This window comes from Cornus florida, unplaced genomic scaffold (genome assembly GCF_030987335.1).
Source record: "Cornus florida cultivar Cherokee Brave unplaced genomic scaffold, ASM3098733v1 CherokeeBrave_3.0.0_Hap2_Chr06, whole genome shotgun sequence".
Taxonomy (NCBI): Eukaryota; Viridiplantae; Streptophyta; class Magnoliopsida; order Cornales; family Cornaceae; genus Cornus; species Cornus florida.
The window spans coordinates 96,762,440-96,786,173 of NW_026775576.1; the positions used below are offsets into that span (position 1 = coordinate 96,762,440).

At 37.7% G+C, this 23,734-nt stretch overlaps 2 protein-coding genes across 2 annotated transcripts; one reads left to right on the forward strand and one right to left on the reverse strand.

The window, feature by feature from the left end:
- The first annotated feature begins 4,433 nt into the window (after positions 1 to 4,433).
- Positions 4,434 to 10,859, forward strand: LOC132313141 (uncharacterized). The gene is made up of 3 exons (XM_059811813.1): positions 4,434 to 4,646; positions 7,447 to 7,968; positions 9,977 to 10,859. Exons 2-3 carry the CDS (start codon positions 7,504 to 7,506, stop codon positions 10,391 to 10,393), a joined length of 882 nt encoding a protein of 293 aa, XP_059667796.1. The 5' UTR covers positions 4,434 to 4,646; positions 7,447 to 7,503; the 3' UTR covers positions 10,394 to 10,859.
- Positions 10,860 to 11,285: 426 nt separating this feature from the next.
- On the reverse strand, positions 11,286 to 23,245 carry LOC132313139 (arginine biosynthesis bifunctional protein ArgJ, chloroplastic). The gene is made up of 17 exons (XM_059811812.1): positions 23,048 to 23,245; positions 22,467 to 22,592; positions 21,692 to 21,815; positions 21,413 to 21,486; positions 20,293 to 20,337; positions 19,964 to 20,014; positions 19,795 to 19,863; positions 19,554 to 19,612; positions 19,215 to 19,284; positions 17,099 to 17,179; positions 16,929 to 17,015; positions 14,600 to 14,722; positions 14,419 to 14,481; positions 13,750 to 13,827; positions 13,499 to 13,644; positions 12,342 to 12,412; positions 11,286 to 11,603 (listed from the first exon to the last, which is right to left on the reverse strand). The coding sequence occupies exons 1-17, from the start codon at positions 23,108 to 23,110 to the stop codon at positions 11,521 to 11,523; spliced, it is 1,413 nt and encodes a 470-aa protein (XP_059667795.1). The 5' UTR covers positions 23,111 to 23,245; the 3' UTR covers positions 11,286 to 11,520.
- Positions 23,246 to 23,734: the final 489 nt, after the last annotated feature.

Sequence of the window (23,734 nt, forward strand, 5' to 3'; positions counted from 1 at the left end):
GCACTCAAGCTCTCTACAAGGCTCTCAAAACTCACTCCAGGACTTGTTGGTTGCAAAATGAAGTCCTACTCCTATTTATAGGCATCCACATCCCTAATGGATGGCTAGGATGCATTCTAACCAACGGTGGAGATTGATTCTCTAGAATCTTCTTCCACCTTCTACACATCTCCTTACATATCTACAACATTCTAGAACCCTCCATACTACTCCACACAATTCTGGAGAATTCTAGAACCTTCCACACACTTCTAGAATATACTACACATATCTAGAATCTTCCACACAACTTTAGAATACTCTGGAAGACTCTAGAAACTCCACTTGCCATACAGTTGCCATGCAGCGTCCTCCTCAGCGTCTGCGTGTCGCCTGCGTGGCACAACCTTCATAGGTGGGGCGTGACATTCTCCCCCACCCATTTTCGTGACGCCCTCGTCACGGTTTCTTCAGCTGACCCAGCCTCTCGCAGGTCATCAGCACTTGCGCATATGTCCTTGGCCCAAATGTACGCGCACCCTTCGGGAGATGTAAGGTCCTCACGAGCTCCATCGTGTTGATTGCCACCTCTGGACTCTCCTTCCTGCCCACGAGCGGCACCATGCATGCGGCCTTGCCTTCCTCGCCTCCAAGTATCATCAACGCACCAAGGCATGGTAGTGGCGCGGCGTTGTTCCTATCCATGAACTCCAGCCCCAGCACCATGTCGTGGTCGTCCATCTCCGCAACCTGGAAGTCAGCCTTGCCCTTCCATCCTTGCATGCATAGCTCCACCTCCTTGCACATTCTACTCACGCGTGCCTCCTCGGAGTTAACGGCCTTGATCCAGCCCTCCGTCTTATGCATCTCCAAGCCAAGTCGTTGTGCCTCCTTCGGGGTAATGAAGTTGTGTGTAGCGCCCGTGTCTACCAACGCTTACACGGCTTTGCCACCAACCTGCGCATCCACATAGCGCATCCCAGCTACCTTCTTTGCCTTGCCCTTCTTCTTGGTGTCATGCACTATGCTACTCAGCCTCTGCATAGCCCCCATGCACCTATCTTCATCGCTGCCCACATCGTCCACCCTGCCCTTGTCCTTATCCTTCACAAGGGCGCTCATGGTCTTCTTGTTGGGGCAGTGTCGCAATATGTGCGGCCCTTCACACAAGTAGCACTTCGGCTCCCACTTACCCTTATCGCGGCGCTCCCATTTGCCACTAGCCTTGGACCTCTCTCCATGGTCCTTGCCCTTATCATGGCGCGGGCGTCTCTCCTCATCGCTGTGCTCATCATCACTGGACTTGGGCGAGCCCCGTTTCTTGAAGCGCTGGTCTCCCCACATTTGCCGTGGTCTCTCCTGGGAGACGTGGCCCTCTTGTCATCGCGCCTAAAGTCTTCAAGGCGCTCCGCTATAGCCATTGCGGATGCCAAGTCTCTAAGCTCCCTCCTCCTCAGCTCCGTGGCCACCCAAGACTGCAACCCATCAATGAACAAGCACACGCGTTGCCGCTCTGGCATCTCTGGGATCTCCAGCATCAAGTTGGAGTACTTCTTCACATACTCCCTTATGCTGCCCTTCTGCTTCAGGCGCCTTAGGTTGATCATGGCGAGGTCCTCAACGCACTCGGGATAGAACTGCCTCTTGAGCTGCCTCTTGAACTCCTCCTATGTGTCAACTGCTCTTGCGCCTCTACCGGTGAAGCGCTGCCTCCACCATAGAGCAGCAGTGCCCGTGAGGTACATAGTGCCTGTCTGCACTTTCTCCTGATCATCCTCGATCTCCATGCACTCGAAGTACCGCTCCATGTGCCAGAAGAAGTTGTCAATCTGGCGCGCATTCCTTGCCCCATCGTACTCCTTGGGCTCCGGCGCCTTCTTCTTCCTTGGCTTCACCACGACCTCGCGCGCCTGGGAGAGCTCCTTCTTGCACTCGGCAATCTCCATGCGCAAGTCGTCTACCTAATCATACAAGTCCCTTTCCTTCTCTCACGCCTTGTTGGCAATGCCGTCAATCAGCTCATAGAGTTCCGCCATCTTTCTCTCGAGCCTGTTAAACTTGGTCTCTGTGTAGACTAAGTGTGTGGCAAGCTTCTTCTCCAAGCTCTGCTCCAAGACGTGGACTTGGTGGTCTCCTCCGCTAGCCATGTCTACTCCAACAAAGCTCCCTTGACGAACCTGCTCTGATACCAAATGTCACGGGCTTAGAGTTTTAGCACCACTCTAGCTGCTCCCGTGCGGCATCAAGACGTTGCTTCCACTCTCGCAAGTACTTGGTCAGCCTAACTCCCGTGCACACCTTAGCTAACACACTCCCTTCGTGCGCTTACTAGTGTTGTAGTTACCCCTGCCCTCTCCTCACTTGACTTGCACACTCACACACACTAAGACACTTAAGTTGGCAAGGAAAGAACACTTCTATTACTTCAAAGAATACTTTGTACAAGGCTAGCACTCAAGCTCTCTACAAAGCTCTCAAAACTCACTCTAGGACTTGTTGGTTGCAAAATGAAGTCCTACTCCTATTTATAGGCATCCCCATCCGTAATGGATGGCTAGGATGCATTCTAACCAACGGTGGAGATTGATTCTCTAGAATCTTCTTCCACCTTCTACACATCTCCCTACATATCTACAACATTCTAGAACCCTCCATACTACTCCACACAATTCTGGAGAATTCTAGAACCTTCCACACACTTTTAGAATATACTACACATATCTAGAATCTTTCACACAACTCTAGACTACTCCGAAAGACTCTAGAAACTCCACTTGCCATGCAGTTGCCATGCAGCGTCCTCCTCAGCGTCTGCGTGTCGCCTGCGTGGCACAACCTTCATAGGTGGGGCGTGACATTAAGCTCTGGACCCTTCTATTTTTAAAAGAGAAGATTTAAAATTGGGGATGGAAATTAGGTAAGTAAACAATGTTAAAGGGCCTCACTAACATGGGGTGTCTGATTTTTTTATTTTTTATTTTTGGTTTAATATAAAGGTTATCCTTTCAATAACCTATTATATGATCTTAATTATATGTTTGGAAGTATCAAATTAGCAATTTAGATTCATTTTTTCAACTCTTTTAAAAATTTTCTCAATAATTATTAATTAATCGTTGGTAGTTATGAAATTGATTCATTTTATAATTACGAAGAAGTCATAAAAATTTGAACTTCTTAAAGTTTTAATTTGTCAATTTTGTTTTAATATGCAAGAAAAAGAAAACAGTGAGCAATATATGAATTCCATAAAAACATATACAAAATGGGTACATTTGTTTGTTTGGTTTTTTCTAAGGCAAGAACAACTATCATTAAATCAACTTAAGAGTTAATACAATCTATATTAGCCCTCTTTCAATGAAAGAACAAAAAAGGGAGTAGCAAGAACGACTCTCTTTGCACAGTGCGCTCCTATTTGGTTAATATTCTTAAAATTACACGTTAATTAATTACAGGACTACTATGAGATATTTAAAATATAAATTTCTAAGATAAAAATATTATTTTAATTATTTATTCTATACTAAATTGATCCGTATAGATATGTAAACACGCGTGTATTCAATAATATTCTGAAAATGAATTATTATTATTTTTATTTTTTTTGATTGTTGTTGAGAATGGATTATTTTCTTTAATTGTGAAATATATATATATATATATATATACTATATTTGGATTCATAACAAAGAGATAAGATGGTTTGACTAGCAAATATTACAAACAGATACTTTTCTTTATTTATATATATATATATATATAATATGTAAGTCACAAATATTAAAAACGACATTTAATTCGAGACTGGGATAGTAACACTTTCCTCTTTCTCTCACGATTACCCACCCAATCAGCAAATCAATGCTAATTATTCCATTTCCTTTTTCTCTTTATCCAAACACACACCAAGCCTAATTTGATCACGACCTGTCTTAATTTAAACAGCAAATATCTTGTTCCGAGTCTTCCGATTTTAGCTTTTTCCGTTGACCCGGCTCTATGTGATCTATAAATAATCTACATATTACACACACGAATACATATAATACAGTACAAAATAAATTAAATATATATAGTCCATCACAAGCCTTAGTTACGCTAGTCTCTTCGTTGCAAATCCACATCTGTTTCTCATCATTTTAGTTTCTCATCAACGGCGATCGATTCCCATGGGCTGATACAAAGCGACCGCTCTGTGTTCTGTTTCTATTATCGAAATCGACCTGCTTTCTTCGTAGTATGTGCATTGATCTCTCTGATTAGGGTTAGGGTTTTCGCGTGATTTGGGGGTTTTTGGGGTTCAAGGAGCATCGAAAAATGCCTTCGGTGCTCGCTCTTGATTTGCGTACTGGACCTGGTATTCCGTATCTGACGTCTTTTTACGGTGGTTTGTGTTCTCATCGTCTGAAACGTATGGAAAAAAGTGATCGTCGTGGTAATCTTAGTTAACATCTTACTTTCTTGTACTGTTACTTTAGGGCTTCCTTTTCTCTCCACTGTCGTTCACGATCTACACTAGTAGAGAATCCGATTAGTTGCTAAGAATTAAGAATCAGAAATCGAGCCATTTCGAAGTGTGAACTGTTTCTCTCAGTATTGATTTCGTCAGCGAGGTCCCAAGAATTCTGAATTGCTTGGAGGGTTTGTTTGATATTGCTTCAAAGGTAATTTCATTCCCCTGATTTTGTTTCTGATTATTTATAGTTTTTTTACCATCAGGTAGTGTGTGTATAAGGCACAAGTGAAAAACAAATTGGTGTATCCTAAAAGTATATGCACCGTCAGCAGAACTTTAAAAACACATTAGATCTTGGCAACAGTCAACACAGTCCGACAAAATGCCTCTAGATTTAACCTTCTCTCCATGTTCAACATCAATGGACTGTTTGGACGTGGGAGAAGAGAAGGAAGAAAGGGACGGAAACAAAAGGAAAGGTTATGTCATGCTTATTTTGAAGTTCTGCTGATGGTGCATATACTTTTAGAATACACAGATTCGTTTTTCACTTGTGCATTATGTAGCTATATTGACTTGTTGACCATATTTACATGGGCTCTTTACCAAGTCCAAAATTTATAGATTCTATGATATTTGCACATTCAAAAAAGGAAGTCTCTATTGAGATTCAACTCAACTCAGGTCGGCTCAGGAATCCAATTTTTCCATTCCGAATTAAGTCTGTATTGTTATAGTTTTTTTTCCCTTCTCATTTTTTTTTTTCACTGACAATTCAAATGTATGATTTTTGGAATGCTGCTATATGCTCCTCGAGCTGCTAGGAGGTTCTTGTTTACTTGATACAGCCTTTGAAAATAATCTCATGCATATTTTGAAATGTTTGTACGTACTTGTCAACTCTTGTACTTCATCTTGTGATTTAAAATGTACTACATTTGGCTATGTGGCTTCTGTGATCAGTTATTATGTTTTTTTTCATTGAACATAATGCGAAAAAGTTGTTACTTATTACTTTTCTTTCATTGAACATAATGCGAAAAAGTTGTTACTTTAGAGGTTAAAAGTCAAATGTAGGAGTTCTACATCGAGTGTAGCAATGTTTTGCATCAGATAAGAATCCTAAATCCTTGCTAGTATTAGGAAATATTTCACCTTCAACAAATGCACAACCTTGTGCTTGTGTTTTAGCTGCACATGGATTTCATTCAAAACAGTAATTTTTATTCAGATTACTGATCTTCAGAATATATATTGATAAATACTTGAAAGAAACTTTGTCAACCTTCATCCACTGAAATTTGATTTTATACTAGTCTGTGCGCGGATGCATTCATATATTCCTGGTGTGGGACTTGTGAAATATGTGAACTCTGGGTGGCTAATTTAATACAACAGATTCATCCATACCGTATACAGGATTTGTAATATATATATACATATTGGGAAGGAGTGGCTATAGGATATTGTCCAAGAAACATTCATGTGATGGGTTTCATTTCCAGATAAGGAAGGTTTCATTATAGCTGTTGGCAAGGAAGGTTTTTAGAAGTTTCCTTATTCTTGCTGGCCAGGGATGTTCTGGAAGCGTCATGGTGGCATTGTGTACAATTGTTCTAGGTGTTTCTAAAGGAATGGGACAATGACATCATTATTTAAGTATTAAAAGTGAAAATTTATAAGAATGAATTTTTTTATATTTTATTTATTTATTTATTTTTTAAGTTATGAAAATGAGAAATTTGGCTTTCAAAAAGGAGGTTTTAGAAGAAACTCTTTATTGCTTCTTTTGAACAAACTTCCTAAAGATGGACTTCATGAAGAAGTCATTCCTATATGTGAAGCCAAATGTCACATTTTTCTATAGAATGAATTTTGAGGTTGAGAAGGTCTTTTGAGGCTTTAGGAAGCCCTCCAATGAATTTTGAAGTTGAGGAGGACTTTTGAGTCGTTAAAAGGCCCTCCAAACTCCTATCATATATTAAGGAGCTTATTTCCCAATTATATACTAGCTTTTGTTGCCAGCTAGTATTTTGTACCCATGGTAGTACTTTTAAAGGTGAAACTGTTGAAGATACATTATTTACTAATGCCTGGCTTGTCTTAGTAAGAGTGGAAAAAACAGTGTATTTATCTCTTCTTTGCCTCTTTGAACTGGAGAACTTGCTAATATGCTTTCTAAATGCACCTAATCACGTCCGTGCATTGTTACAAGGTGGCATAGTTAGCAAATCGAAAGTGAGTTTGGCTTTTGGCCTTGATTGATTTACTTGCACTCGGTCACAAGAAAAAGAAAGTGAGTTGGGGTCTTTTGGGCTCACTCAGACTGAGTCTGAATCCTAAGAAATAGATGGTCTGGAATAGTGCTTTGGCTTGGTGATAATGTGGGTTAGTTCCAGTTAACACCCACACTTCTTTCTCATCCAGTTGTAATTTCTTACTGTTTGTGATGGGTTCTGTTTAAGCAAAATTATGAACTAATATAGATTGATCTCATAAACAGGGCAGTTGTTATCTCTATCGCTACTTCACATATGGTTCATCTACATTGGTAAAGAAAATCCACAAGGTAGACCATTGGTTTGGTCTGCTACCAAAAATATCATGATCAAATATTGGACCATCCAAAATAAGAATCTTATTGTTTCTTTTCTTTTTCCCCCTCAACAAAGGTCAAGACAGATAGTTTAATGATACTTACTGGAAAAAAAGAAGAAGATAGTATAATGATAAATGACAAGGCCTAAATACTAAGGTATATCAATTGATGGATTAATTTTTATTTATTTATTTTTACCTTCTTCCATTTTATTGTTGAAAATTGCCATCTGACATTTAACAAGTTTGTCCACTTTTTTAGATGTGAAATTTCTTGAATAATTTGAATTACCTGCTTCGCTTATAAAAGCTTGGTCACCTTTTAGATGGACAACTTTTTTTTTGGTCCGTATTTATTTGATTCTTGCTCACTAATGTGTTCTCACCTTTGAATTTATCTGCTTTTGCAGTTTCACCTTTTGGCTTCTGCTTTCGCAGTTTCTCCTTTTGGCTTCTGCTTTCCATCAATGGACATCAGCTGTCCTTTGGACATGTCAGTTTCAGAAGATTTAAACAGGTCTCATGACTTGAAGCAGTTGTCTCTGAATCGAGCACTATGTAATTATGGTGACAGGGGAGGCCTCTCTTGGAATGATATCAGTGATGGTTTAACCGAGTTTTTACATATTCAAGATGATCACAAATCAGCATCAAGCTCCATTTCGGTTCCACATTCTGACAAGAATGATATCAGCAATGCGGAGAAGAAGGATTCATGTGAAAAGGCTTGTAGTACTAAATTGACCTTTGTTATCTCTGACAAGTGCTTGAGCAAATGTGCCAAGTTTTCATGTTCTTGTGAGAAAACTTCCTTCGCTGTGTCTGTGCACAAGGAAGATGAAGGTGATTTAAATGAGATAACAGCTGCAGTGTTGAAAGAAGACGGTAATGAATCTGCTAAGCTGACTTATTCGCAGCCCATACCTTCTCCTGTAAGTTTGCACTTCAATTTTTCTTGAAATTTGTCATTGAACAATATCACTATATTATCGTATGCTGTTCTTTAGATTTCCATCAAGTTATTCTGATGTAAGACAGAGAGTTGAGTTTTATGTTCTAGTATCATCTGTCACTTTCAGTTCAGTCTTTAAAATAGTGAGGCTTTGCTAAACAGTGTATATTCTTTTAGGATAATATGATCATGATGTTGTTAGATGTGGTACTATAAAGCTGTTAGTGGGTTTGCTTCTTGTTTTCTGTTTGTCGGAGGTACATGTCTCTCAGTTTTTTATCGACTTGTAGGGGCACTGAGAGGTGTGTTTGCTAGTGCCGTGTTTTCAGATTTTATTGGAAGCTTGTACGTGCGACGACTGTCTTTTAAATTTTGCATTGACAGAGTGAGGGGCACTGAGAGGTGTGCTCGCTAGTGCCGTGTTCTCTTTTGCTTCTTATGTCTTTTTGCATTTTGGGGAAGGTGTAAATTCTCCCTCACTCTGTCAATACAAACTGAAAAAAGGACAAATCAAGTGCATGAGGGTACCGCCATTGCAGGGTCTGGGGAGGGTGTTAGATGTATGTTGCCTTACCTCCATATGTGGAGAGGCAGGTTCCTTGTTTCGAACTCGTGATCTTTAGGTTGCAATAGAGCACCCTTACTGTTGGGTCAAGGCTTTCCCTCTCTCTCAATACAAACTAAGAATGGAAAATATAAACAAGTATGGAGTTCCAATAGAAATAAGTGCACTGGGAAAATACCAATCCAGCCATAAGCAAACATATATGAAGATTGCATGCCAATAATTACTACCGCTAATATACAAAAACCACAAATCACTGAGCATAAAGAAATGAAGATCAAAAGCACAACTACAATTAGGGAAAAATTCCAAAGTTTATAGCATTTCAAGCCAATGATTGTGAGTTTGTGACCCACTAATAAATTCTTTGAACAGTAGGTTTTATCTATCGGGAAACCCTAGCCATCAGATGAGATGTGTTGAAAAGCCTAATTACAGAGAATATTCCTTGTGGGAGCAAGAGCCAGGCAAGATACAATGCAAAAGAAGAGTCATAAAGTCCCTAGCTGACCATTTTCGGACCCCTTTGGCTTCAACTGGCAAGCTCTCAGCCCTCCTAAGTGCATCCACCTCCTTCAACAAATCGATTTGATTCCTTTTCTCTTGAACTCCTCAACGCATCTGACCAATAGCTTAGAAGATTTGGTGGTGGGAGCTCGTCGGAAAATGCAGCCGATGAGCTCCGGCATCTCGTCGGACCAAGATTTGCCAGAACGCTGCAAGGTGAGGGTTGTCGGTATGTGTGTGAGAGAGTCTGGTGAGAGAGAGCGTGTAAATAGAGAATGGACAGAAAGAAATGAGAGGCAAAAGGGGCGTTTGACGGACAAAATTTATACCCCTTCACTTAACTGCGCAGTAACCCACTAAATTCAAGTCCCATGTTTCTGATCTTTTTACTCAAAACATATGAAAGAACCGTTTTTTGCTTTCATTTTTCTACCTTGTGTTACTTACCAAAAAAAAAAAAAAATTCTACCTTGTGTTGTGATTTGTTTTGGACTAAAATAAAACAAAAAAGTGCACCCCAAACTTGTTTTTGTTGCCATTTCTATGTTTTGCAACAAAACAACACTGCATGCGCAAACGAGGCCCCTTTTGTCTAATGATTATGCTATTGTTATTGTTCTAGAATACCTGCATTTTGATATTTAAGACTGGCAAGGCATCTATAAGTAGAATGTCTAATACAAGATCAAAGTATCAAACATGTCTAGTCTCTGTATTGAATTCAAATGTTTGTGGATATGACTTATGGAAGTATCTTTGTTTCTTAGCCTTTTAGTGGTGAAATATATCATGGTAATCTCGAGCAGATAATTACATTTAAACGTACAAGATGCCCCATTTTGAGAAGAATATGTGGTAGATGAACTACGTTAACAGCTGCATCTGGTCCTTTCCTTCATGTTTTATTTTCTTACAGACTACTTTGAAGCTTGTATCTGCCATGAAAGGTAGCCGTGAGAAACAGGGGATACCACCGAAGAAGCTGACTGTTACATGGGACCCTGATGTGTACGATCCTCCTCCTACATCAGTGTCACATGTTCCAACAAACAAGAAACAACGGCAGAGGAGAGGTGGTAAGAAGAATGGAAAGAACAGACAGAAGGGCAAGGGCAAACCTACCCGAGAAGACAGAAAGCAGGTTCAGAAATCTGGTGGGAGTTCTAAGAAGTGTTTCAAATCGTTCAATAACAATGGCAGATTGGTTGAATGTGATGAGACTTCTGTGGACTTTGTGGATTTTGATGTTGGCATTCCAGATTCACACTGTGGCAGTAGTTTTCTCAAGAAATCAGTCACAAATATGCATTTCTCTGTTGCAGAGGCTATGTAATCCATCATTTGCAGTATGTCGTTAGTTCTAAGAAGTGTTTCAAATCGTTCAATAGCAATGGCAGATTGGTTGAATGTGATGAGACTTGTGTGGCCCCTGTGGATTTTGATGTTGGCATTCCAGATTCACACTGGCAGTAGTTTTCTCAAGAAATCAGTCACAAAGATGCATTTCTCTGTTGCAGAGGCCTTGTAATCCATTATTTACAGTATGCTGTTTTTTTCCCCCTTTCGTGTGTCATCCTTTTGACCGGCAGTGTAGATTCGTAAATTTGTGGTTGGAGTGATCTTGTCATCCGTTTTCACACGCAGTGTAGATAAATAATTGTGCGTTGTAAGGCATTATTTTCTGTTCAACGGTGGTACCGGTGCTTCGAAGGCTTGACTATCTTCCTATGCAGTGCTTTTGTTGATAACTATGAAACTTTGTCATATTTAAGTTCTAAATTACTACTCCGTTTACTGTTCGACTGTTCCTATGCGGTGCTCTTGTTTTGTTGTTTTTTTGGTTTTGAAAGGTATGCAGTGCTTTAGTTGATAACCGTGAAACTGTCATATTAAGTTTTAAATTACTCAACCGTTTACTTATAGCATGCAGGTAAATTATTTGTCTATGTGGCTTTGATTGAGAGAGGTTTTTTATTTTTATTTTTTTATTTTTATTTTTTATTTATTTTTTATTTTATAATTTGAATAATAGTTTTGTGTTTATTTTTTCCTACCATTAACCCCACATATAACAGGGGAAGCACACTGTCTAACACTCAATGGTAACATGAAATGGTTCTTAAGTTGCACTGCTGAAAGAAGTGTAGTGCAGATGACAACTGGGGGTCAACAACAGAATTGCGACTAACATCTATAAATCAGATAAGATTATCGTCGCAGTTGCATTAATTAATCTAAAAGCATTTTTTATTAGAAGAGAGACAATCATTAGCTAATAGCTTTGAAGTCGAGAAACCTCGCTTTTACAATTTGCAGTACCAGAAGCGTCCTGTTGTTATCATAACATGAAAGGAAAGCCAGAACACGTGATAGAAATCTTCTAAGTCAAGGAAAGCCAGAACACGTGATAGAAATCTTCTAAGTCATGAAATGAAAGCCAGAACACATAATAGAAATCTTCTAAGTTGTGTACTCAGCATTTATTTTTACATAATCATAACTTAAATCACAGCCCCATGCTAGCCCACTTCCTGGCCCATCACCTGAAAAAGAGTAGACATTGTAAATTAAGAAAAAATCATTAAAAAAAATAAAAATTGCAAAAACATTACAACCATCTCAACTCACTACAAAATGATGGAAAAAAGAGATACATAACACTATGCAAATCACTGAGCCTCTCAAGTGGTATATCCCCTCATCCCATCATGTGGGATGTGGTGGATTTTGAGCATGTGATTTTACTTTTAAAAAAAAAACTACAATGGAAATTGACGATTACAAAATCATAGATCATGCAAATCTCAAACTCGGGAGTAAAACCAATTACTGGGTAAGAAAGCAACCATACTGAAGCAGACATCAGGAGATGAGCTTCACCAATGATCCACCTCTTCTATCCCCCGCACCCACTCGAGGAACCACCACCTCAACAATAGTGATGGGTGGGTGTAATACATCTAACATTATATACATACACACACACACACACACATATATATATATATAATGGTTAAGAACACAATATATTTGTCAGATATCTTCATGGACCAATGCAAACTTCCCAAGATCACCACGTGGATGAAATTCTTTGTCAGATTGCAATTATCATGAAGCAAAGGAGAGCAGTAGTACTTGGATAACTGAGTGATTAGGCAGGCCTAAAGCCTTTTTTGTGATTATTAAGCATCTTACTTGGTACTTGATAATAATCTATGCTGTCCTTAAAATAAACATGCAACTTTCTATCCTTCATGTCAGCATGTTTCTTGGAAACTTACCAATAGAGATTTGAATTTTGACTGTACCATGGGTCTCACCAGCCTTTCTAAGGTAGTTACTAGCTGCAGCCCTGGAAATTCTCAACATTCTTAGATTATGGAAAAGAAAAAAGAAAAGAAAAAAAGAAAAACCTTAAACAGATAAAAGGAAGACAAAAAAGAAACGAGAAATAAAATAGCTCAGTATTAATTCAGGGAAAAAACAAATTGCTCATATGAGTTGTTATCTCTCTTGTAAAGATGACATTGCGAAAGAAATGAAAAACTGGTCTCTTCAGTTAGCTAGCTTGTATTTTGACAGAATAAAAAACTAAGAAGCCTGCTATATCTTGCAGGGATACATATAATCAAAGAGGTATGGGGGCTTCCAGATTTGTCAAGTTTCAGATCAGAAGATGAATGAAGAGATAAATAAATATGTGGCTTTGTTTCTGGACTGATAATCATAATGAGATTCCAACATCCAAATGTTCCAGATGACATAGAATTGATTGCAACTGATCAGAATTCCTTGCAGCATGCAATTCATTCATTGTCAGAACGGTTTCTAACTGAGGTGAAATGCTCGGGCCAAACAGGCTGGTTCAGAATGGAATTGATAGAGTTGGTCAAAACTAAAATTAGAATGGACAGCAAGGTTGAGTTTAATAATTCAGTAGGAAAGAGCAACAAATTGATCATGAATCAAGTCAAACCACATCTTTTGTACGTAAAACTGATTTAAGAAGTGTGTCCTTAACCTGTGGAAAGAATATACCATCCAAAAAATCCAGAGGCTTGGAATCCCAGCTTGACACAAGGATGGGAAGATGGAGACTTATTCACAGTTCTCAAGAAAATATGGCATAAATGCCACTGGAAATAAAGCAGTCACCCTTCCACCTACAGTGAAACGGTGGATAATATCCTTCCATTGAAATCTCAAAAACCGGTGTGTGCTGCAAAGGTTTTGGACAGAGTGGCTAGGGTCTGGAGTCTCAATATTGCAGGTAAATTTAAAAACAAAAATTAATAAATAAACATTTAAAAGATCAAAAGTCACAATCACACACTCTCCCCTAACAACTTTATCCTTCTACCAACATTTTTGGAAATAAAATAAAATTACTTATTATGCCAAAGAATAAGAGCAAATCGAGGTGGAGCCTCATTCTTACCTGTCAAATGGAAGAGGTTGCCCAGCATTCATAAGCAGAATATCACCAAGTGATATTCGGAGCTTGGTTGGGTCAAAAAGAATCCCTGCATAGCCAGCAGCACAAGCAATGCGTCCCCAATTTGGATCCCTGCCATATATAGCAGCCTAACAACATGATTCACAGAAAATATAATTAGCTAAACAGAAACATCAAATACATGAAATTACATCAGATAAGGAGGGATACTTATGTGAGTACACATATCATGCCTTGGTAAGTGAAGAAGATGCCACTGAACGTGCAATCTTTGCAGCTTCAGCTTCACTGCCTGCACCATTTACGTTGACCTGCACATCTAATTTAAAATTAGCTGGCTAATTTAGTATCCTCCTGATGATATATATTAGAAGTTTAGAACTTGAGCCCAACTTCCTAATAAACAAAAGCCGTATCAATAATAATGTCCAGTTACTCATGTCCAACAACAACATAACCGACAGATGAAATTTCAATTATAACAGAACTAAAAAGATTAGAAATGCTTGCAGGATCATAGCCTTCAAATACCGAAATTTAAATTGCAGGATGTTAAAAGTTATCCAGAGCACTCAATAATCAAACACAAAAGAGAGAGAGATTAAAGATATGGAAGGATCACCTAACATATTTGAGAGGGAAAACAATAAAGGATAATATAAATTTGAGCTTTTCATGCTTATTTCTAAGATAATCAATGCTGTTTCAGTAATTTGAACTTAATTGCCGGGGGTTATGACTTGACTTTGCATTTGCATATCCCGTGCCAGTTGCAACTCTCAAGAAAAAAGAACTGAACAAGTGACTCATACTTGGGTGTTATAGTTTGTTCTTGGAGTAAAAATGAATGATATGGGTTAGGGTTAACTTTGCATGAATGAATTTTAGAAAAAGATGCAGACCTCAATCAAACATGTTGCTCCTTCTCCATCCCAAGCAATTGATTTTGCAAGACCCTGCATTACCTGGAAAAGAGAGGTATGTTAATTTTTCTGTAAATTCTGCTGGAGGGAAGGTCAAAACCGGAAAATTCTGGCCTCTAAGCTAGTTGTAAGAATGAAGTTAAAAAGTCAACTGACATACTGCATCAAGGCACAGTTGCAATTGATTTGCCTCACGACTGTTCAAAGAAGTAATTATATTCGATCCAGAGAGCCCACTAGCTAAAGCAACCACAGTATCATTGGTACTTGTATCTCCGTCCACCTGCAGCATATCCAGAACAGCTTTAGGCCTACTAACTCAAAATAAGTCACATGCCTACCATGTGGGATTAACTAAACTACGTCCAAAGGGCAAAGAGTTACATGCATTTTCTAACACTTCCTGGGCACTAATTTGCATGCAGAGAAGACATAATTATGAAAACAAACCAGACTATACACGTGCAAATATGTTACAAGGATATTAGAGGTTTCAACAATGGTTCTTGTATCAGGGCATACCATTGAAAATACTTAATCATGATTCTGAGACTAAATGCTTTCTCAAGATTTGGCTATGGTGATCAAGAGAATAACTGTTGCATCCCAAGATTTATGAACCATATGAAATTAAAAACATAAATTGTAAAATATAACACCCACCCTGAGACTTCCTTACTTCCTCGCCTTCTAAAGTAGAAGGTCAAGAGTTCAAGTCCCAACATGGGTCAAGTAGGAGTGTGAGTTTCAACCAAGGGATAAAAAAGAAGAAGAAGAAGAAGAAGAACCATTCCCCATTTCTGACAGTCCCTAAATACAGCCAACGTTTGTGCAATCTAACACTCATCTGGCCTCTTAACTTTTCTAAGCGATAAAAAACATTTATTAAAAGTTTTTCCTGTCATGAAGAAGAAGTTTTACTTGAGTGACTGCATGTTATGACATTCTAAAGAATTAGCAAGAAGGGCCACTGAGGAGGGGGGCGCCCCCGCCGGGGGGGGGGGGGGGGGGGGGGGGAGGGTGGGGGGGGTGTGGGGTGGGGTTGGTGGGGGTTGTTTATGGTCTTACCTATAAAAAGAACATTAAGAATAATAATAATAAGGGTTAGTTACAACGACACCCCTTGAGGTTTGCCGTATTGACAAGCATATATAAGTTGTCCATTTTTTGAACACTCACACCCCTGTCAGAAATTTAAGCCAAACAAGCCCTTAAAAGTTGTGAAAAGACAAGATTGCCCTTCAATAAAATATCAAAAAATATATATATAACATAATTACCCTTTTAAAATTATATATATATATATATATATATATATTTTCCTGAATAAAATAATAGGTTTCTCTCTCTTCCCTCTGGCTCCAAAAAAAAAAAACCCAAAAAATCCATATTCGTCAAGCTCTTCACCAATCCTCCCGAATTGGTACACAATTGTGAGGTGAATCTTCTTCAATCGGATCGGCACGGCAAGGTCCACAGGTGGAACGCTTAGCATCTGCTTAATTGAGGCTCCTAATGCTCTGAGTTCATTGGGCTCCTTGATCGACTGTTTGGAGAAATATATGATCCCAAAATTCCTATTCTTCGCTTTCTGATCTGTTGTCGTCTCATGGGGAGACCCGATCCCAGTCCGGCTTCTTTGCTTGATTCTCTCGCGCTGATTTGGCTTTTCAGTTGGACAAAGTTTGTGACAGCGAGCGACACCTTTCTGAAATCCAAAAATGGTTGGTGTTTGGTAAGCTTCTTCCTCAATTTCTTAGGTTTCACATCTATATTCGACTAAAGTTTTTCAAAAAGAGACATCGGCTAAATCCCTAGTGGCAGGGATGTGATGTGGTGGTGGTGGGAGTGGGTGTGGCGGCGCCGTGAAGATGAGAGAGTAGAGAGAGAGGCGTTGGTGGAGGTGGCGGTATGGTGATGGTGGCTATGGTGGTGTGACGCCAATGAAGGTGGCAACCACCCTCTTCTTCTCCCATTCTCTCTCTAAATATATATCTATATATATATAAGAGGAGATGATATATGTATATATACACACATATATGTATACGGTGTATGTATACAGTTGTAGTGATGACTGATGAATGGTAAGTTTGGTTAATTAAAATTAGTTAGAAGGTTAACTCTGTAATTTCAAAATCTAAATGATTTAATTGACAAGTCAAAGGATAAATTAGTCATGTTTTTTTTGTGTCAGGGTATAGGGGTGTTTTGTCAACTTTACCAAATTTCAGGGGGTCTCATTGTCAAAAAATGGGCTAACTTATATATACTTGTCAATACGGCAAACTTCAGGGGGTGTCGTTGTAATTAACCCTGATAATAATAATAAAGTTCTGACATTATTTCAACAAAAAAATAAAGAATCAAATAATAAGACTGGAAGGTTCTTAAATTCCTCTAATTATCATTTCAAGTAGCAAAATATGTATAAAAATACAAAGCTCTTTATGGTGATATCACCAATTAAAACAACTAAGGTAGCTTACAGTAATTTGGTTAAAACTTCGGTTAACAGCAATATACACCATCTTCCTCCAAACATCACTGCTAACCACGGCATCAGTTGTTATAACCTGGAGGATATAATATCATTTTAAAATGGAATACGAATAGACACTTTGTAGATCAACTAGAGAAAATAATCAAAGAAACATACGCCAAGCAACGTAGCCATATTAGGATGGATCATCCCAGAACCTTTTGCCATTCCACCGACTCTAATATGGGTTCCTCCAACCTGAACAATCCACCAAAGCCGAGAAGAATAAGACAAACAGATTTGTACCTGGAGAGAACGCTTACTCATACATAAAAAAAATGTTAGAATTGGATACATAGTGCTGAATTAAGGAATTTTGGCTAGTAAAATGTGGCCTAACAATATGGGTTTCAAAGACAACAAAGGTGAACTCATTTGTCATTAATGTCAACTTTCACTTGTTGCAGATTTCAAGAATTTGAATTTTGAGAAAATTTAAAGTCCTGAAAGTTTAATAAATGCATCATAAATAGGCGACAATAAAAGATAGAACTCTTAATACTGTCTGTGACTGTATATACCAAACAATGACAAAATGTAGTGAACGAAGAACATTAATATGATTAAATAGAGTATTTTAGAACTAATTATTCCCAAACACAGTATACAACTCTCCCTTGCACTGCCGTGGATGAGCAAATATCTATCTACATGAACTATATATTAAACTAAAGTGCACAATTTTGTATTAGAATTAAGGGTAATTTACCCTGACCTCCCCTGGGGTTTGAGCTTATTACCCTAAGATGAAAGTTCCGACAAAAATTGAATCAACCTCCCTTGAGGTATGATGAAATTGCAGCCAACCCCAAATTTGTTAGTGGACAGTCAATGTTGTTAGACAAAAATTTTAAAATACCAAAAATGCCCTTCAATTAAAGAGTTACTTTTTCATTCATATTATTCATCGGATACATGTTTAGAAGATGTTATATGTGTGTGTGTGTGTGTGTGTGTGTGTGTGTGTGGGTGTGTGTGGGTGTGTATATATATATGCACACAAATACAGTGTATTACTGTTGACACTATAGTCTCGATCCTTCGACGACGATTACATCAGATACTCTGACGACCTTCCTTTTTTGGCCGATTACCAAGAGTTCTCAGTTGTTCACGTGACGACGACATCACCATCGAACGTACCTCGTATACCCTTGAAACCGACACTACATACCAGCAACTCCTCTGCAACCATTCCCTCCTCCGCCGCCACCATCACCTCTCTCCTCCGTCACCAATTCCCACCCCCACCACCGCCTCAAATCTCCTTCCTCACCCACCATCACCTCTCTGCTCTCGCTCTCTCATCCACCACCAACTCCAAGATTTTTTTTTTTGAAATTTAGGTTAATGGCCTTTCAGAACCAGTGATCCACATTCTCCACTCCTACCCCCCGCCTCTTTCTCCACCACAACCACCATCACTCCTTTGGGCAATTACAGATCCAACTCATCCGTGCAATAGTTTCTTCAGTTCTTTTTATTCCCCAATTGAAAATTGTATTCTCTATATAAAGCTCACTTTATCTCTTCAAACCCAAATTTTCTGCCAAAATCCAATTCCCTCACTTTGAATTAGATAGGTTGGTGAAAATCATTCTTTTCCTCTGAAAATAAAAAACCAAATTTTGGGGTCATGCGGGCAACCAATAGAGGGCTACAATTATATATATATGAGAGAAAATAAAGTGTGGGGATGGCAGAGAAGTGGTGGTCATGGCAGCCAGGAGGAGAGAGAGGTGTTGTGGAGGAGGGGGTGAGTTTGGCAGTGGTGGTGTGATTCGGTAAATTCATTTTATTAAAGATTTCATAAGCAACAAAGGGAAAATAAATACTCATATAATAATGATGAGGGTAGTATGGTAAAATCCCAAGGGACATTTGGATAGTCACTCAAATAAGGGGGTGTCAGAGTAATTTTTTAAAAACTTTCATCTATAGGTAATAAGCCTAAACCTCAGGGGTGGTCAGGGTAATTTACCCTAGAATTAAAGTATATAACAAGAAATCAATAAATTTGACAAGTAAAATTCACATTGCTTTGGTGCTGGATATCAATATTGTATCTGTATTACCCCCAATAAATAAGAAAATCAAGTGTTTTGCTTATGAAACCATAGCAGATTGCTTCCCAGTATCAGTAACAATATTAACTGATACAGATGATCACATCGCTTGATAATTGAAATTATAGCATGCGCACATGAACATGTAAAGATTGTTTCATGTATACCTTAGACTCAACTGCCACACTCTTGCTCACAAGGTCAGTGGTTGTAATAGCCACAGCGGCAGAATCTGCCCTGCAAATCCGCTAATGAGATTCAAGAATGTTTGAACAGAAGAGGACATAAAAGGATACAAAAAGATGATCAAAATTGAAACGGAAAATTAAGGCTGCATCATTCCAGTGAAATAAAAATGAGAATATTAAAAAGAGAAGCCATAAAAGAAAATCAAATTCTCATCACAGATCCTAATAGGTAAAACAGATAAATCCAAGTTCCTTCTTGAGCATGGAATCATATCAAATTGCCAAACAAGACTTTAATGATAGAAGTACCAGAATTACCCCTCAGTAGTTGATGACAGCAAATTAACTAGTTTTGGAAGTGAATTGAGAAGGGCCTCCTGCATACAATATAAATATTATGATGTTAAAAATGTTCAGAAGGAACAAAGCATGAATATGTCAGTTCAAACAAGCATTATGTTTTAACCATCAGCTTAGTTGTTTTACAAGAAAGTAAGACACATAAGTTTGAATTTATGATTATTATCGCAGGAAACATGTACACTTTTCCCTTGTTAACCTTCTTTATTCTTTGACCTATTACACCGGTGGATTCAATCAACACTTCCTCTGGCTTCAGCTGGAGTAGCTGCAATAATAGTACACTGGTATTAACAAGTGTATACAAGTTCATGCCTGTACAGGTTCCCAATAAGAATGAGGCAATCAACAACATTCAGAGTGCATACCCCAGCAAGGGCGTTTGAACATTCTATTACATCTTGGTAACCAGCATCCCCCTGGAAATCATTTCAAGGTCTCTTAGCCACATAACAGTCAGTTCTCTATTACAGTAATAGCATGTTATCAAGGCGACTGACAGAAATCTGCTTGTTTACTTTAGCAGGTAAAACTTAAAGAAAGGAAAACATTCTACATTTGTTACTGCTAAGCTTTATATAAATTGAAACAACCAAAAAAAAAAAGAACACATTAATATTAATTCTTTGACAGACAGTCCTTGCCAGAATGATGAATGTGTAATATCAAGCTATTTCGAGTCTCTGATACAGCTTACCGTTGCTGCATTTGCTTGACCAGCATTTATTAATATTGCACGTGCCTGACAAAAATTGCAATCAAGTCATTAGAAGACAATCGAGAGAATTGACCATTCAAGAGAACCCAAACTTTAATGAAAAATAGATTTAACTAATTTATCAGCATTCAGCCATGAGGACCAGATTTTATATAATTTTTAATACAAACTCACGGTACAGATGTACTTGAATTTTTTAATTAGCTACTTCAAATAGCTGCTTCAGAAAAACATGAACTCAACAAACCTTAATCCTGACTTATAGGATCTGCAATATGAATCCATCTTCTCCAGAAACCTCTTGTAGGGAACACATAAAGGTAGGGGAAGAAAACTGGGGAGGGGGGAACCAAAAAGATGAACAAAATAACAGACAACACTTTATTCATTGGTTCTCTACCATACAAGATTTCTTACCCCAGATAAGCAGAAATTTTAGGTTGCTTGGATGGAAATCATTGAACCTTCATTGCATTATATTCATGCTCTGATAATAGAGAGGAAGACGGTTAAACACACAAATCACCGTCAGCTTTTTATTTTTTTATTTAAAGAAATGTAATGCACCTCGTTTTCACAACAAAGAACATGTACAAAATCTGATGTCACAAAATCACTTAAAAAATTATACGCATACTGCAAATACGGAGTTTTAAGATTACAGAATTAAGGCAAGGATGATGATGATGATGGTGGTGGTGATGATGAAAAACGGAGTTTTAAGATGATAGATGTGTTTAAAGAATCATCACATGGTGGATTAGAACTATTATATCTCCCATGTAAAAGTCGACCTATCAGATAATTCTAACCATCCAATCTGACAAAGGAAAATTATTGTGTTTGTAGGAGAAAGCAATACAACCACGGTATCTGATTGTTAAAATCATACCTGATATAACATGCTCAGTACTTAATTTAACATAAATAATTGGGATGGAACTAAAGGTATGTTGAATGAGTTGAGTTGTGTTATTTGCATGTGACGTTTTTTTTTTTTTTTTTTTTTTTATGACAAGTTAATCCAATACTTTCCACAAGTTCACCATTTCAAACAAAATAATTGAATCAAATAGGCCAATGCATCACTTTGACCCACCGTTGTTGAAATGTTTAATGCGTTTTTGCAGTATAATACTGGTGCAGCTGCAACCACATTTGTAGTAAATGCCCCTGGAAAATATTGTATATAAAAGGGTTAAGAGATGGAATATCACATGTTATTTCCCTTAATATCTTCCTTGATGTGCTGTAAAATTTCAAAAGCATAAAACTCGTGGGAGGTCAAATTGCAGGAAGATATAATCACTGTGAGCCAAAATAAATGCAAGTTAAGATATGATGTCCACATTAGGGTACCATCAAAACGAACAATGACCTGCAGATATGGCATCCACATCACAAGTGATGAGCGCAAGATCAGGCTTCTCCCCTTTGGCACGCAATCCACCATACATCCCTGCAGCTTTGAATCCTTTTGCAGCAGTAACTCCCCCAGGAATCTAGACAATTACAGCCCATATAACGGTAAATGGTTAATTTCTTTAAAAATAACCACGTAAAATCATATATCCTGACAGTCAAAATTTGGAGTCAGAAGCTGAGTATTTTCACAATATTAATGTAATATTAACAACGAAAAATTGCTAAACTTGTAAAAACCAAACCTAATTTGATCCTCCTACATGTAAGAAAGCTAATTCTCAAACTCTCTCTCTCTCTGTACACACGTACAAAACACACACACACACACACACATCAATTTGATAAACTAGTTTTAGAATGCAGCCACCAACACTTAACTTGTGTTTCGCCGATGCCATGGAAACGGCTAGGCCCATAACATGTACTACTTAGTTATCGAAGGTACAAATTCATCATCATACATGGTGGTGCCAGTAGAAAATGGTAGCAATCATAAAAAGAGAGTTAATAATATGAAATGCTGCCTTTCATGGAATCCTAACAAGCTAACTCCATGCAGTTTCTATTTATAAATGTACTATAACAACCATTTTTTTCCTAAATGGCCCCATTATTTGTAGTTTCAGATGCTATGTTGATTATGATTGAGCCAACTAATTGCAAAATAAGGGAAAAAATAACTAAATAAAACTCTAATCATACGAAACTAAAACATCACCGAAATTTACCTGCTTCCATGGCCCTTCGGGCAGAAAAATTGGAGCTGCTGGTATGTGATTTGACATCTCATTTGCAGTTGACGAAATGGTGAATACCCTATACTCCCTCCGAGAAGAACCAAAGGAGCGCAAGTTCTGTAAAATAACATTCCTCTTATATACATATATATGTATAAATAATTAATAAAACCACATGCTACTGGTTTAACCTGACCTACCTTCCATTTGTTTGCTAAGAAAGAAAACAAGAGATAGTAAAAAAAATATTTGAGAATATGAGCAACTCAATTCGAATAGACCAAAATACTCAAAATATATGCTTCCAAACAATTCAAATTTTAATAATTCAATCTCTTGTTTTACTGGAAAGCCCAAAGCTGACAACTTGAAAGCAGAAACCACCCAAAACTCAACAAAACCACTCAGTTGAATTAAGATCAGTTAACTGAAGCAATTTTAGTTCTTTTCGTCCCAAACAATGAAAAATAAAAGGGTCAAGATTTTATCTTATTTTATTTTTATCAGCATTTCTCGGGAACCAAACGGAAAGTGGAAGAAATCAGAAAGAATTTTGGGAAACTAACACTGACCTTTCGACAGTTGTTGAGTTCTGTGAATCTGATGGAGGGGTAGTAAGTAGCACATTGAGACATTGGGTTTGTGAGGATTGAGGAGTGAGAGAGTAATTAGGGTTTTCACAGTGGCTGTGAGAGTAGGGAGAGTTGAGAGAAGTGAGCACTACGATCAGCGAATCAAAATGCACGTGTAGTGTCTTAAAAAAATAAAAGGGTAAAGTGCAACCAAAAAAAACTGCTCTATATACAGAACCTACAAATAGGGTGTTAACAAAAATCTCTTTCATTTTTCAAATTGAGTAAATATGAATAATTCTCCAATTTGAAAGGATGAAATAATTAAAATTTCTTTAAGATAAAATAAAATATGTAAAAAAAATACTAAAAAAGGAAAATTAAAATATAAATAAATAAATAATAAAAATAATTGCATTTTTTTAAAAGTTTATAAAACACCAAAAAAAAAAATTATTTTTTGTTCTTTGTTTTTTGTTTTTTTTTTTCATTTTTAAAAAAATGCCTAAATTTCCCTTAAGGGTATTTTGGAATTTATATATATATAAAAAAAATTTGATTAAAATTTACAATCAACGACAATTTGCTATCAATTTTTTAAATACAGAAATTTATATGCATTTTATAAAAAAGGGGTTATTTCTTGCACATTTTTATATATATATATATAATAGATGTTTTTTTTGC